The sequence below is a fragment of the Epinephelus moara genome, chromosome 8 (assembly GCF_006386435.1).
Source record: "Epinephelus moara isolate mb chromosome 8, YSFRI_EMoa_1.0, whole genome shotgun sequence".
NCBI lineage: Eukaryota > Metazoa > Chordata > Actinopteri > Perciformes > Serranidae > Epinephelus > Epinephelus moara.
This window is the reverse complement of record NC_065513.1, coordinates 30473223-30490217: the sequence shown is the minus strand read 5'-3', so window position 1 is coordinate 30490217 and position 16995 is coordinate 30473223. Positions and strand designations below refer to the sequence as shown.

Sequence of the window (16995 nt, the reverse complement as noted above, 5' to 3'; positions counted from 1 at the left end):
TACAGGAGATAAAAGCATGCATCAGCACCTCCGTGCTGGCCTGAGAGAGAAACGGGCGAACTCTGGCTATATTCTTAAGGTGGTAGAAACCTGCCTTTGTTATGTTTTTAATATGTGGAATAAAACAGAGCTCAGAGTCAAAAATCACACCCAGATTTTTTACAGATTGTGTTGGTTTAAAATCCTGTAGTTTTGGTAAAAGTCTCTCTCTCTTGCCTCCAGGACCAATGACTAAAACCTCTGTTTTGTCCTGGTTGAGCTGCAGGAAATTCGCTGCCATCCATGACTTTATATCTAAAATGCAGTTAAAAAGGGCATCAATTGGCCCTGTGTCATCAGGAGACGCGTTGATGTACAGTTGCATATCATCAGCATAACTATGAAAGCTGATGCTGTGCCTCCTGATGACGTCCCCCAGAGGAAGCATGTAGAGATTAAAAAGAGTTGGACCTAAAATTGACCCCTGGGGGACCCCACACTTTATCTCATGGGTTCCTGAGGAACATGCATCCATACTTACAAAGAAGTGTCGATCAATAAGGTAAGAGACGAACCAGTTAAAAACAGTACCAGAGAGGCCGACCAGGTGCCTCAGTCTATTTAATAAAATGTGATGGTCTACTGTATCGAAGGCAGCGGTTAGATCCAGTAGTACCAAGACTGTGAGTTTATGGTTATCTAAATTGCACCTGATGTCGTGTAAAATCTTTAAAAGGGCTGTCTCGGTACTGTGGTTCATCCTAAAACCAGACTGATACTTCTCTAAAGTGTTATTTGTATTTAAAAAATCATTTACTTGGTTAAAAACCAGTTTTTCTAAGATTTTGATTAAAAATGGTAAGTTGGATACAGGTTGATAATTATTAAAAATGTTTGGGTCTAAATTGCTCTTCTTCAGAAGGGGCTTCACCACCGCCGTTTTCAAGGAGGTCGGGAAGACACCTGTCTGAAGAGAGCAATTCACCATGTACAGTAGCTGTTCCTCAAAGAATCCATAAAATGTTTTAAAAAACGGTGTGGGAATTGGGTCTAAAAGGCAGGTTGTGGGCTTTACTTGGGAGAAAACTCGACCAAGTGTCCTTGCATCAACCAGGGCAAAACTCTCCAGTGTTTCCTCAAGTAAAAGCAATGATCCAGGTGTGTCGACAATCAATATTTTAAAATATTGATTATAGCTTTAAGTTAAGCCCAGAGTCTTCATTTTCGTGACTTATATTTATATATGTCAGGACTGTCCAGATTGTGTCCCCACAACTTAGCAGAAACCAGGTTGCAGTCGTGGTTATACAGCGGACTGTCAACATTTAATGGGTGAGTTAAATTGTCATTCCTCCGATCACAAGAGGATGTTCAGTGACTAGTGAGGCTTGCATGGGTGACAGCTCAAAAGTTCAGCACGACTCTGCTGCCGTGGCATGTGTGTCACATGTGAAGTTCAAGCTCAGTTCAACCCTCCTCACCTGACTCCTCGTGGCTTCCATATCCTTCTCACATCTTAAATGTAGCACATCATAATGTATTTTCTTTTCCTGAAAGTTGGCACATTCAAATGGTGCATGTGTAAATTGTGTTTTCTGTGATTGTGTGTTCTTTCGACGACAGACAGATGGTGGCGTGAAGGGCAGTCTGTTGTGGGTGTTGGACCACACTCGCACTCCGTTTGGGAGGAGACTGATGAGGAAGTGGGTGAGCCAGCCCCTCACAGACTCTCAGTAAGTACAGAGTAGCCTATGACCTCCTGTCAGTGTTCAGCTAAACTGATTTAGCTTCTTTCTCTAGTCTCGCCATCAGTGCCACATAGTAAATCTGAACATCAGGAGTTGGTCTGCTCTGTGAGGCTGTTTGGATCACAGAACCATGTTGAGGGCACATTCTCACCCTGAATTTGGACTTACAGGCAGTGCTTATGCTGCTTACCATCATCTGGGATGGCTGGTAGAGATGGGAAAAATTCCAGTGTTAACGATCTGCAAGCGTTTACCTCATCACACGACTCAAGATGGTTGTGTGATTGCAAAGTTAGTTGTGCGTAGATAAAAATACTGTGTACTGACAGTTTAGTTTTTATTTATCTGAAACAACAGACTTTGGCCGACATGGTGCATTGGTGTGTGATTTTTCATGCACTTATGCATTATTGAGAAAAACACAAGTCTCCCAGTCATCATTATGGTAATTAAAATCATTTTGATATGACATGAACAGCGTTATTCCAAGGCTGTTAACCCTCCCCCCAAAAAGCTCCACTTATGACATAATTTTGTAATTATTAAGATGTGTTTTTGTTATTTTTCAAGCTGCCTTGCTGCAAATAAATTTTCCTCTAGTGGAATAGTAAAGATCTGAATTGAACTGACCAGATAGCCTCTGGTTTGTCGGTCCTAGTGGAGGCATGCAGCCTGAGAGAAAGCAGTGTCTCTGACCTGAAGCCTAACTTTGGGCAAACTAGGCCACGCTTACAGGATCATACATTCACTGTGTTGTCTCAGTGTGACAAAAAGTACAAGTGCACAATGACTGCAATGTTATATTTGATGTTTCATCACAAGACAACACTGTATAGATTGCTGCACCTTTCTTTTCTTCTTTTGGCCATAAAATATAAAAACAACACATAAATATTGTAAGTAATTGTAACCACTTCAGTGCAATTAAGTTAACTTTAAACTGGCTCCACACATAAAACAGCACATGGGATAAGTTAACCTTCAGTGCTTTTTTGGAAGAAATCTTTTCATTTTAACTCAAACCATCATCTGTTTCCTACAACTTCAGGATTATCTGGCTTAAAGCCCTGAAGGCAAACTTCTCCCAACAGCCATAAAACATGGATTAACAACAAGATCATTTAACATAAGTAACAAATTCAGCTCAGTAATAACTGTAAAGGTTCATGAACAAAACAGCAGTGTTTTGCTAGTTTGCCAAAATGTTTAATATCGGCAACATGGGGGAAACAATTCTGGTCAGACAGGCTGAAGGGGAAAGCATCAAGACAGCCAAAAGGGTACCTAAGAGACACACAGCGTCGGTACTTATTTCACGCCTGCCACACCCGGGCCCCATAACGTTACCAGTTATGTCTACTGTATTTGTTGATCTTCCGTTCCATATTCCATGCTACATTTTAGCTACAGGGCTTGTCTCAGAGCAGAGCACACTGCAGGAAGAACCTCATTGTGAGCACTATAAGGGCCTACCTGTTTTAAACTACTTAAATTAAGTCATGAAAATTGGGTAAAATATTATGGAAAACTTTTGAAAATGTGTGAGGGAACCCTGTTCATTACTTCCTGTCTGGTTTGATATTATGTGTACATGTTATAGCTGCTGGCTTTATAACAACAATTTAAAGTTTTGACAGGAAGGCAATTAAGGCAGGAAAAACGAGGAAGGAAATATTAAAAAGCCTTTATTGTAGTGGCTAAATCATTAAAAGAGCCAACATGTTTCGACCACTGCAGGTCTTTGTCAAAACATACAACAACCTATACAGTAGCAGGAACCAATCGGAGGCCATCACTTGAGAGAGTTCCACACTGCAAATTTATTTCCAAGTAAATAAAGTTATCCTCATCCTCCTTCTCTTAAAATACAAAATAAAAGAGTATCCTTAAGATGACAATATGGATCGATGTTTTCACTTTGCATCAATGATATTGGAATGTTGATCATTGAATCGATATATCGATCATGTCAGTGGATCACTACACCCCTATTACTGTATTTTAATACAGTCACATATGAAATTATTTCTTTTTCTCATGTTTCAATTAATAATTTAAATAATACATTCTCCAATGTCACATATCAATAAGCCAGCATTGTTAGAGAGGATGTAAGACAGCTTATATGATATGGACACTGAGTTATTTTTATCCCCAGCAGAGCAGTTGTTCTTCTTTTCAGAAACACTGCAGGGTAAAACCGCACACAAAAAGTGCTCTGGAGGCGACCTCTTTGAACACAAACACTGAAACTGACTCATAGCACTTCTGCCACAAACAACCTCTCAGTTATATTATTGCAGCACTGTTCAGGTTCTCTTCTCCGCAGTGTAATGTTATTATCCATATATTGATTGCGTGACTATTTTCTCTGTTTGTGTGTGTGTGTGTGTGTGTGTGTGTGTGTGAGATGCTCTCTCCCTCCCACAGTGCAGGGATTATCGCTGTGGATTGGGCACTGCGCTCAGATTATACAGACAGCTCCTCTACAGAATTTCAACATCAATAAAGCCCAGATTACACGCAGGCACATTAATACTAAGACACACAGTGCAGCGACACACGACACAAACACTCATGCACATGCACACACACGCACACGGCATACATGCATGATTGAGTGTGAGTTTGATGTCCATTTTATTACATAACTCAGATCAACTTTTCTGCTTTTTTTCCCACATTTTTACTCTGTCTTTAGTAGAATGTGTTTTACCAGGTTATGCATAAGTTAGACACAGGTCATCACTTGTTTTTAACACTTTATACTCTAATGTTTCATGTTTCAGCTGCCCACATTGTAAAACGTACGAAAATGTTGCCTCAGTGGATCTGTTTTTAAACTTTTTTTAAACTAATACACACATCTTAATACTCCAATAACACACCTCTAATCTGTCATCAGAAAAGATATTATTAAGGTACTGCAAACTAATTAAAAATACAAACTGAAGAAATCTTACTTATTATAGAAAACACTATAATCACTTCCTTCATAGATGGTTGACTTTAAAGGAATACTTCACCCCCTGAATGGCCATTTGTACTATCCACCATGTGTTACGCTGAATTTATGAAGCAAACTGTTTTTCTCACATGCCTCCACGATGAAACGAAGAATCCAACCATGGTAAAAAATCCTGATGAGCTGAAGTTGAGCAGAGAAGGAGAACTGCTGACCCAAACTTGGGATATCGTCAAGTGGTGGAAGTAGCACTTTGAGGAACTCCTGAACCCAGCCGTTACATCCACCATGGAGGAGGCAGAGCCTGACGACTCAAGGAACCCTCGCCCATATCCCTGGCAGAGGTTGCTGAGGTTGTCAAGAAGCTCCCCACCGGCAAGGTGCCGGGTGTGGATGAGATAAGATTGTGGTGAAGAGAGAGCTGTGCTGAAAGACGAAGCTTTTGATTTACTTGTCCATCTACGCCCCAACCCTCACCTATGGCCATGAGCTCCGGGTAGTGACTGAAAGAATGAGATTGTGGATACAAGCGGACAAATTTTCTCTGTGGGGTGGCTGGGCTTAACCTTAGACATAGGGTAAGGAGCTCGGGCATCTATAGGGAGCTCGGAGTAGATTCGCTGCTGCTTCGCTTCGAAAGGGGTCAGTTGAGGTGGTTCGGGCATCTGATCAGGATGCCTCCTGGGTGCCTCCCGTTAGAGGTCTTCCAGGCACGTCCCACTGGTAGGAGGCCCCGGGGCAGACCCAGAACACACTGGAGGGATTATATATCTCATCTGGCCTGGGCATGCCTAGGGGTCCCCCAGGAGGAGCTGGAAAGTGTTGCTGGGGAGAGGGATGTCTGGGGTGCTTTGCTTGGCCTGCTGTCCCCGTGGGCCCCTGATAAGCAGATGAAAATGGATGGATGGATGGGGCTGAAGTTATAGGGGACCTATTTAACAACAGCAAAACTGTATTAAAACATCTGTTTACAAACTCGGACTCAGTGTAATCCAAGTCAGGTCTCAGTACTCTCCAGACAGACAACCCCTTCCAATGAGGTACTGAACTTTAAGTGAAACCTATCTCTCCTCAAAGCCAGACTCCATTGACAATAATGATAATTTTACCTCGCTGAACACAGAAGCTGTTGATCTACCACTGCCTCGATTGGTAGTTTGTTTGTGTTTCTGTGTGACTTTTAAACATCAAGGTCACACAATAGCACACAAGCAAACTACGTGGCCAGCAGCTCTGAGTCTGGCCTTAAAGAGATCATTGATAAGTCTCATGACTGGACAAGTCGGGTTGTGTGAGAGTTTGTTAACAGATGGTTGTTGTTGTTAAACTCCAACCTCTATGAGTTCAAATTAAGCTTCTGTATTCACCGTGGAGGCATGTTAGAAAAATCTTTTCTTCACATATTTGTTTCTAACTCTTTGTTGACACTGCAAACAACATAAAGGTACTTTTTACCATATGGTATTAAAACCTTCTGGGATAATGTTACACAATCCCGGGGGAAAATTATTGGCTACGCTGTTCACTGCGACCCAGCATTGTGTCTTTTGAGTTATACAGTTAAAGGAAACTGGTCGAATCACAATACACAAATTCTAACAGCTGGATGTATGACCGCTAAAAGACTGATGACAACAAACTGGAAGGATGCAGCTCAGCTAAAAGAGGGACTGTGGCTTCAAAAATTTGTGTAGATGATCTCAGCTTCTGACCTTTCTGAGGTTTATAATGAGGAACAGCAACTGTGGGAGGTCATACTGAGTACTGTTCGTAAAATGAGCCAAACTCCAGAAGCAACATGAATGGTCCAATATTTCTTTCTGTTTGTGTCATTTATCCTGCAGATCAACAGCTCACTAAGACACACATAATCCCTCTGTAATTCTGTAATTACCACCCCTGTGTTTTTTTTTACCTGGGTTAAATACCTTTGCAGGTATGTGAGTTAAGTATGCTATCTTGTTGTTGTGTTTGTTCAAAGTTCAAGTAAAAAAATCAAAGATTTCTTCACAAATTCAACGATACACAAATGGTCGTTAAGGGGATGAAGAATTCCTTTAAGTTGTTAAGGCTACTGGCGAACGCCAGCTCATCACAGAATCTATGAAGAAGCTAATCAGTGGCAATTTGGCAGTTGTTTCAATCAAGTCCAATTCAGTTCCCAAAGAAGAACTTATTTTTTGCTGATGACTGAGATTGAACATTTTAATTTCTTTGACTCTTTGCCTTCCTTCATTACTCTCTACTTTCCTTTTCTATCATGAACCCACAGGTCTATCTCAGAAAGGCAGGATGCCGTGCAGGAGATCCTGGAGTCGCACTCTCCCACTTTAAATTCCATCAAATCCCTGCTGTCGCATTTGCCCGACCTGGAGAGAGGCATCTGCAGCATATACCACAAAAAGGTAAAATAAAAAAAGCATTATAATTCACGCACACACAGACACACCTCTTACCCCTTGGATATTATCGTTTTTTCACAACCTTGGACTTTTCTTTGCAGGACTAGTGATCCTTCCTGTCAGTTATGATAACATGTTACTCACCATGTGAAGCTGAGATCTGTTAGAAAAATCAAAAACTACAATCCTCTGATAAAGGCAGTAAAAAAAAAAAAAGCAGATCTCCCTTTTCCTGCTCTTTGTGTCAAAATGAAAACCAATACAATTTCAGCTCCCCCTGTTTCCGTCTCTCTCTTTTATGACGTGCGTCGTGATTAACAACAGGGTGCAGTTGCCTCGGTGCCACTTACCTGATTGTCTGACACAATCTCATTTCCCATCGGACCCATTTTTGAAATGTCAGAAGGCTTCATCCCACCTGTGTGTGTGCATGTGTGTGTGTTTTACAGAGATGAGAGAGGCACTCTGCTCTGAGCTCATGATCAACGTTCTGACTCCTTCATATATTGTTAAAAGAAAACGATCAAATGTCACTGAACACACACAAATATACACACACATGCACAACACACACAGGGGCCTTAATTGTCATTTTGCCCATCTGTAGATAAATGTGCCTGTGTGTAATGGCCTGTGTCTCTATGGCTCCGTTGACATAATGGGAAGGAGGACATACTTATGGTCTCCAGTCACTGTCTGTTTGGGTTCATGAAAGAGCATCTCAGGGGACCATTAAAACTACAGCATGTGATTAATGCCATAAACCATTGTCAGGGTGACTCTCATTAACCTTTCATGACTTGGTACTGTTCTGTGACATCACTAATGGGAATGTGAAGTCGATGTAATCCACGACATCGACTCTCATCTGAGGTATTTCCATGCGGAGCATTAATTAATCATCAACTGAATTTCATCTCAGAGGTGTAGTGTGTAGGATTCAGGGACGTCTATCGGCAGAGATTGTATATAATATTCATAACTATGTTTTGATTAGTGTTTAATCACCTGAAAATATGAATCGTGTTTTTGGTACCTTACAATGAGCTGTTTTATCCACATATGGAGCTGGTCCTCTTCCACAGAGTCAGCCATGTTGTTCTGCAGTAGCCTAGAATGGACAAATCAAACACTGGTTTTAGATAGGACCATTTGCATTTTTGCTTTTCATGTTGGCTTCTGTCGTTCTCTTAAACCCTCATTTCCACTGAGCAGTACGGTACAGTACAGTTTGGTACGTTTTTTTTCCCATTTCCACTGCAAAAAGTTGTGAATGGTACCAATGGAACTGTTCCATTCTGTTGGGGTACCTAGCACACAGATCTGGTACTAAAAGGTGGAGCTGTGAACACAACTGTCCATTGATTGGTCAGTAGCAGATGGTCACTCTGCTCAGGGTTGAGTTGTGGCTGGTTTTTAGGCTCATGTAACCACTGTTCATACCGTGGAGAGTTTTATTAATAGACTGTAACTATAAAATGAAAGGATGTTTTGCTGCCTCTTGCAGCAGCTGGAGTCGGAGAAAAAATAACTTCACTCACTGGGCCGACTGCCTGCAACTTTTAGGTGGAACGTTAACATTGTAATGTTATTCAGTGTACAAGTTGACAGCGTGAATCAATCAGCACATCTTAAATAATTAATATGACAACTTTGACCATTACTTTAGTTTTTATATGACATACACTTTAAGTAATGAGTAGATCTTCAAGCGTTTATATGTGTTAATTTCGACTGGATTATGTGAACAGCATGTATTCTAATCCGGAGAAAAGTTTGGAGAAAAAAAAGCATTGTGAAGCATCGCTCCTGTGGGCTACAGCAACACTAAATCCCTGAGCTTGCCTGAGAAGGAATAAATGCACAAACCTGCTATTTTTAAATATTGCATGGAGAGAAACTCTCACTGTGTTTTATTTTGTTCTGAAAATGTCGGCGTGCAGCCTCATTCTGTGGACGATAAACAAGGTGCAGACTTCCATCTGTGTCACTGGTAATGAGGAAATACAGTGAGTGTTGGACGGAGCAGTGAGTGACAACAACCCCGCCCACATTTAAGAGTACTGTTTGCAGTGGAAACGCCAGGGTCTAGTTACCATGTCTGAAGGGTTACTTTTGGTTCCAAAGGTACCATACTCAGTACGTTTACATGGACAGTTTAATTCCACTTTCATTTGGAATGAAAGGCCATTCCGATTAAAAGTGGTAATTCTGATTGAAAATTAAATCCGATTAAAGGTTGGTTGGTTGGTTGGATGGTTTATTCCGTTTGTCATTCCGAATGAAAGAATTTTGTGTGCATGTAAACGCTCATTCCTCTTTAAGTTCATTCCGGTCTTTCTGCGCATGCTTGTTTCACATAGCAACGGGCTGAGATAGAACAGTCAGGCTCGTTGCACTCACCGGTTTCCATACGCCAAAGCACGGTCTTCTATCTCCCTTCTTCGACCTTCTACCTCTCTTCTCCTCCTCAACAGACGAAGCATTAGTAGAACAAGGTTGTTGTCGTACTGCTGCTTCAAGAATATAAGCAAAACACGCCTGAAAAAGGCACTAAGAACGGCGTCGTCAAACATCTTGTTATCCGGAGCGAGGACTACAGTGTTTTCTTCCGGTAAACGTAAACACGTAACATCCGCCCCGCCCCCTATCCAATCAGAAACCTTCCCTGCCCCAAACCTTGTGCAGACCCGAATAAAGGCGATTAAACTGATCTCCCGTGTAAACCCTCATTCGGAATGAATATTTCCCATGTAAGCTACCTGGAAAAACTTTAATTCCGAATGATTTCATTCAGATTTATTTCATTCTGAATGAGAAGCCATCATGTAACCGTACCCAGTGAAAGTGTTCGGTGGAAACGGGGCTTTACGCCTAGTCTGCAACCTCATCGCTGGATGCAACTAAATCCTACACACTGGACCTTTAAATGGCCAATGTTTGACTGGGGTGGTACACCTTGAGGAAACAAATCAGTATCTGCTCTGTTTTAGAATATAGGCAGCTGTATTTCTTATATTACGGATTGTCAGCAAAAACCAATAGAACTGAAATCTACACAAAATAAAAAGGATTAATGGCAGCCTTTGATCGTCACCTAATTTTAAAGTGATGATGCATGTAAGCACATTTGTCTTGGTGATATTTGGCATCAGTGACGGAGGATAACAACGGCTGAAACTCTGAATAAATCCTGTATCTGCGTTTTGTCTTACAGTAAAACAGCTGTGATATTTAGTTTTTCGGGGGGCTTTATTTTCCTGCTGCCGCATTGTAAAGACTTGCAGACTGTGCTGCTGCTAATGAGTGGTGTCTGTCACCACAGTGTTGGCTGTAATACATGGTCGCTCTTTAAGCTTGGCTGCCATACCCAGCGCTGATGAGATTTAGTGTTCTAATCTTGCTGGCTTACAGAATCCCCCAGTAACACACACACACACACACACACACACACACTAGGGTTGCCACAATACCAAAATTTTACACTCAGATACAATATTAGTATAAAAAAACCTTTTAACCTTTTAAACATGTGGTATTGAAAAAGTATCAAAGTATCGACACTTTTGACAGCCCTAATATACACACACTAAAAATGATTTGCATTTAGTTGGAGAATAAAGTCTGTATTTTTTATTTCTGGTTTATAAATTGCCGTTACCATCTAATCATCTGCAGCTTCATTTACCACTTTAACCAGCTGTTGCTCACCTGTGTACACTTCGTTAAATATTCTGCATATCTCCCTCTCTCTGTGTGTGTTCCAGTCTTCCACGCAGGAGTTTTACCTCATTAGCAGCAGTCTCTCTCGCCTGGGGCTTGAACTGCAGGCCTTGCTGCCAGCTATCCAGTCACAGATCAGCTCTGCGTTGCTCCGAAGCCTCTTGTTGGACACTCCTGACCTGCTGGCTCCGGCCCACAGCCACCTTAAGGTGCTCAATGAAAAGGCCGCCAAGTGAGTATCCAGCAGCACGTGGAGGAGGTGTCGAGGTGAAAGAGGAGGAACTGAGAAGCGATTAGGGCTGCTCCATCCACCTTATTCCTAGTCCCTATGTTACCTTGCATGAATTATGGGTGCGACTTCCACCTTGCAACCTTTTGTTTGGAGAAACAATCCCCTTTTGTTCTGGGTGCATGCTTGACACTGTTTTTGAAGCAACAAATTTAGCTTAGTCTGGTTGTTCCAAACGTTGTATTATGCTAGTATTTGCTAAATTGAAGGCTTTCAAAAAGAGCCATTGTTCACAGCTAGACAACAAGATTAGCCACTGAGACTAACCATAGACAGACAGTGCGACTAACTACTTCCACTATCTCCCCGGAAGTTTTACCCATTGTCATTTCTGCAGTAGCACCCTCTGGAATAAGGTGGATATATTTGATCTTTCAGTCGTCATCGCAATGTTGTTTACAGCGATAAACACATTGTGAGAGCCTGCGATATTGCAGTTTGAATATACTAATATTCAATTTTAAAATCAATTCAATTTTATTATATAGCTCAATATTGTAAATCACAATTCCCCTCAATGGACGTTACAGCGTACGATATCCCTCCATCCTCGGACATTCTGTCTATATGTGTATTTTGTATGATACTTGCTATGCTGTTAACTCTCTGGCCAATCAGACAGAGCCTTTACCGTTAGGAATCATCTGCTTGAGCAGAATCTGCATGCATGCGAGTGAAGTTTTAGACGAGTGCTGCGATACTACTCTGAATATTTAAAGAAGGAAAGTGTGACAAGATGAGTGAAGGCTAAGGTGCTAATGCCAGAAGGGAACTGGTGCCTAAATGCATGGCAATATTTTGGATACAGGAGGGATGGCGTGGTACAAGTAGAGGTACTGTGCAAGTCTGAATCAAATGTAGTGATTTAATGTTAAAGCTGATTTCTTACTGCTTGTGAACAAAGCTTAATGAGCGACTGATTTGTTGGATACACTCACTGTAGTCTGGCAGTGCAGGTGTGCAGCTAAGGATTACTTTCATTAAGGATTAATACATTCATTTTTTAAATTAACTGAGTGATTGTATAGTCTCTAAATTGTCAGAAAAACATGAAAAATGCCCACCACAATGTCTCAGATGCTCCAGACCCCAAATATAAAACAGAGAAAAGCAGCAGCTGTCACATTTTCAGAGCAGATACTAGACAGTGTTTGGCATTTTTGCTCATTATCAAAACTTGATTAAAGGTTTGTTGATTAATTAAAGAACTATTTTTTAGCACCAGTGTAGGACTTAAAATACTACAGTTAGTTTTGGGGGAAGACTGTCTCGCTAATTAACTTGATGTATGATAGCACTGTATCAACATTATCTCAAAATTAAGAAAAGGAGAGCTTGCAGCATCATTTGTCAAGACTTTATTTTACATATTTTTACATGAACATATCCTGGAGCCGACATATACACACATACGCACATGAAAATTGAAAAGATTTGTAAATCGCTAAATGTCTGAATGTTGATGGAAAAAAAATTTGGTCTCTTCTATGACTCTTCTACAGTGATTTCATTGGAGTCAGTCACTTGTTTCATTCTGTTTGATTGCTAAACACCGGTGCATAGTGGCCACAGTACCACAAAAATAGGCCTGAACATGTAACCATCAACAGTTGGCATGGAGCTCCAAGGATCTTTAGTGATTCCCCCCCTCCAGTTTTTGCTCCTGAATAGAATTTATGTCTCAGAAACTCTCCTATGTTGTGTGTCCGCCCCCCTTAACAAGCTGCTTCGATGTGTACGGAGATTTGTTGTAAGCTGCCATCACATTTGGACTGTGTTTCTGTGTTTGTGGAGGTCTGGAAATAAGACAGAGCTGTTCTCAGATCTGTCTGGCTTCCCGGTGCTGCAGGAAAGGAGGGAGCAGATCCAGTCCGTCCTCAACGAGATTCAAGACCACCGCAAAGAAATCCGACTGACGCTGAAGGCACCTGCGCTGGACTACACCAGCGTCTCTGGACAGGAGGTACCAACTGTGTGTGTGTTTGAGGCTGAGAGTGAAAGACAGGTGGGAGGAGATTGATGGCCTGATTCGGGTGGAAGACTGAGTCACAGTGATGATCTGATGTCCGTGTGTGTGTGTGTGTGTGTGTGTGTGTCAGTTTTAATCAAGAGTGACACATTGTTTTGTCCGTCTGCTCCCGTCTTATTTATCAAAGTCTTCCTCCTCGTCTTCCTACTCTGCCCTCAGTTTCTGATTGAGGTGAAGAACTCGCTGTCGTCCACTGTTCCACCTGACTGGGTCAAAATCAGCAGGTGAGCTCACAGTTGCAGCCCACACACACACACACACACACACACACACACACTAGAGACAAACACACACAGACACAGTCAGTTTTTCTAAAATTATATAATAGTGGCACTGACTAAAATTTGCTCCACGGTGTTAAAATCACCTCTGAACCAACTGAATTTGAATTATTTTTGTAGAAGTGTCATAAGAGATTTAGCTGCATAATTCTGAGGAAATTTATTTTTTCATTGAATGGTTAAATGCGGAGTGAGACATGCCTCTAAAAAAGTGACGATAGAAAGTTTGTAATGAAAACCTTTTTACATTTCTAATTATCTCAATATATGATATATGATGGCAGAATAATGGAAGATAAATGTTTCTGACTGGTTGTTCAGGTGAATGTTAGAATTCTATATGAATTCAAGACACCACCTTTTATACATACAGTACGTTTCCATGACAACAGCAGACCCCGAAACATATACACAGTGGGAGCAAGAGGTCAAAACAATCTATATATATTACAACACAAATGACCGAAAAGCAATGGTGTGTTTAACTGCAGGTAACCATAGCAACAGTACTTGTTTTAGACTATACTACCAGGTGATCTGGTCTAACTAATCCTATGATGGTTTAAAGCTGCACTTATCAATAGTTTTTATATTAATAATGGATCAATAGACTAAGTGTAATGTGAAAAAGGTCAATCATAGTGATGAAGTCATAGAGAAATATCACCTGACTTTAATGATCCCCTCAGCTTTATGCAGCGTTCCCTGTGTTTCAGTTCGTTGTTTTGGTTTTAGGTCTGCAACTTAACAGGAGGTAGACAAAGCTCCTAGCTGACTAGTGGATTAACATAAGCCCCATTTCCACCAAACACTTTTGGTATGGTACCTCTGGCACCAAAAGTAACCCATTAGACATTTACAAACTAGTCCATACCCATTGGTAGCTCAATGCCTATGTGCAATTTCACATAGATTGACCACGACAGACAGAATGACTGACTGACAGTTTCCGTGATTATGTACAGCATACCATACTATGACTTAGTCATACCAAAAATTAGAAGAAAAAACAAACATTGGTCCACAGGGGGAGCCACAGCGATCGGTCGCATTTTAGCCATTTTTAAGCATTTTTCTGTTGTTATAGCGCCACCCAGTTGCCAATTAGAGTTAAATTTCTCCAGTCACCTTGAGGCGTCCTGTTCTACATATCTACCAAGTTTAGTAAAAATCCATATGGCGGTTAGGCCTAGATAAGAAATGAGCTCTCTAGCGCCCCCATTTTGTTTGATGGGGTCAATAATGGAGGGGTCCCCTCAGATTATGTGTGGTCATATGCCTACAAAGTTGCGTGGTGATGGGTGAAACCCTTGAGATGTTATACACCTTTATGTGATGAGCCACGCCCTCCGCAATATTCATTGCCTTATAGAAGCTCAGTTTTAGTAAGTTTTCCAACTTTTGCCAAGAGGGAACTTTAGATATTGGTCCCTAGATTATGTTCACCCAGTTTCATGCAGATCGCTCAAACTTCCTAGGAAGAGATCCATTTGAAGTGTTTTTCAAAAAATTCAAAATGGCGGAAAATCTATATAAGCGGAAGTTATGGGTTCTTGAGGCAAATGTGTTCCTCATGAGGAGAGGCATCTCTGTGCAAAGTTTCATGTCTGTACGACATACGGGGCATGAGATATGCCCATTCAAAGTTTGCAATTTCATTCGGTTGCTATAGCGCCCCCCTTTGGCCAATTGATGTAATATTGCTTCATTCGCATCCTCCCATGACCCTCTACCACTGTGCCAAATTCCACATGGATTGACGAAGTCAGTGAGGAGAAAAACATGGAACAGACACACAGAGTTTTCGTCATTATGTAGTAAGATAGCAGGTTTGTGCATTTAGTTCTTCTAAGGCAAGCTGGGGGGTTTAGTGTTGTCGCGGCCCACAGGAAAGTGTTTGTATCATCCAAGAGAGACAATAAAAACTAAAAAGTAAGGGTCAAAGTTGTCACATTGAAATTTAAGGTGTGCTGATGGAGTCAAAGTGTGCTGCTCTGGTCTACTGGCAGAGGAAAAGCAGGGTTATCCCGCATTTAAAAAAACACAAATACACAGGCTTATTGTGGTGGAAAAGGCATTTAAGTCTAACGGTCCCTATGAGGTGTTGAAAATAGTGGACTCAGGAGGGGAAACCACTCTCCCCCTTAACTGCTCGAGATGTTTTCTGCCCCCACTATATTATCTTCTTACTTCATCATGGATTAATTTTCTCATATTATAAACCTTCACTGTGTTCCTGGGGAGTGGCTCCATCCCAAGGCCTGCAATATATATGAGAGAACTAGAGGGGTAGATTACTGATTAACAGAATACGGGAAAAAAGATGCATTATGCTTTATATGCAGTGGTAAGCACTGTCGACTCACAGCAAGAGGGTTCCGCGTTCAAACCCGCTGGCTATGCTGGGCCCTTCTGTGTGGAGTTTGCATGTTCTCCTCGTGTCAGCGAGGCTTGTTCAAAGGCATGCAGGTTAGCGCTGATTCTAAATAACCCATAGGTGTGTATGTGAGCATGAACCTGTCGGCCCTGCAATAACCTAATGATCTGCCCAGGGTGCACTCCGCCTTCACCCAATGTCAGCAGGGATCGGCTCCAGCCCCCCTGCAGCCCTGAAGAGGATAAGTGGTTACAGAATATGGATGGATAATTATTTTCAAAATTTTCTTTTCATCTTTGCGTTTTTTTGCTTGCAAACTGCTGGATCATTTTACTTCACTCTGCGGTTGACGTAGTCCTTATCCATGGACATAATGCAGCTGATGAATATGTGTAACAAGTTGCTTTGTTTCAAGGAGGCACGAGACGAAACAGTTGGAATATGGCGGTCTCAGCACTTGTTGAAGCTCAGTATATGGCATCATTTCCTGAAGTATGATTGATGTGAAGATGATATTGCACTTTGCAGAGACAGGACATGGGGCTTCTCACTACAAGTCTGGTTACAAGTTCACCTCGGCTCTGAAAATACAGTGGGAAAGGGACTCGGACACAACCTTTAAAGAAGATGAGTGGGATAAAATCACGGGGGTTAGGAAGTAAACAAAATGTTGAAGAGTACACTTGCAGGATAAATGCGACACTTTCTAATGTCACAATGGAGGAACCACTACGCAGGTTGATTTTAGCGCTGCTCATCGTGGACTATATTGCTGTCATTGTTCAGGAGGTGTACATTAATAATCCTCCAGGACTGTAGCATGCTCATGTTTAACCCAAACAATGTGTCATGTGACTGCAGTTGGTTCGGATCGAGGTCGGAACACGTTCTCACCACAAACGAACCGCACCAGAGTTTGTTTGTAACCAGACAGAGACCACCTCTTCAAGAAGGTCTCGGTTGTTTTGGTGCACACCTGAGTGCTATTGCTGTGTTCACACCTGCCCAGACAAACCGCACATACAGTCAGGTCCATAATTATTTGGACAATGATACAGTTGTCGTCATTTTGGCTCTGTACACCACCACAATGGGTTTTAAATGAAACAATGAATACCTGCTTAAAGTGCAGACTCTCAGCTTTCATTTAAGGCTTTTTTCAAAAATGTAGTATGAACCGTGTAGGAATTACAACCATTTCT

At 41.5% G+C, this 16995-nt stretch overlaps 1 protein-coding gene across 1 annotated transcript in view; it reads left to right on the top strand.

Moving 5' to 3' along the window:
* Positions 1–16995, top strand: part of msh3 (mutS homolog 3 (E. coli)) — a 73710-nt gene that overhangs the window by 20316 nt on the left and 36399 nt on the right. The window contains exons 12-16 of the mRNA XM_050052019.1: positions 1603–1712; positions 6965–7097; positions 10862–11049; positions 12901–13069; positions 13295–13359. Of these exons, the coding sequence (XP_049907976.1) occupies positions 1603–1712; positions 6965–7097; positions 10862–11049; positions 12901–13069; positions 13295–13359 (665 nt within the window). The remainder of the gene's footprint in view (positions 1–1602; positions 1713–6964; positions 7098–10861; positions 11050–12900; positions 13070–13294; positions 13360–16995) is intronic.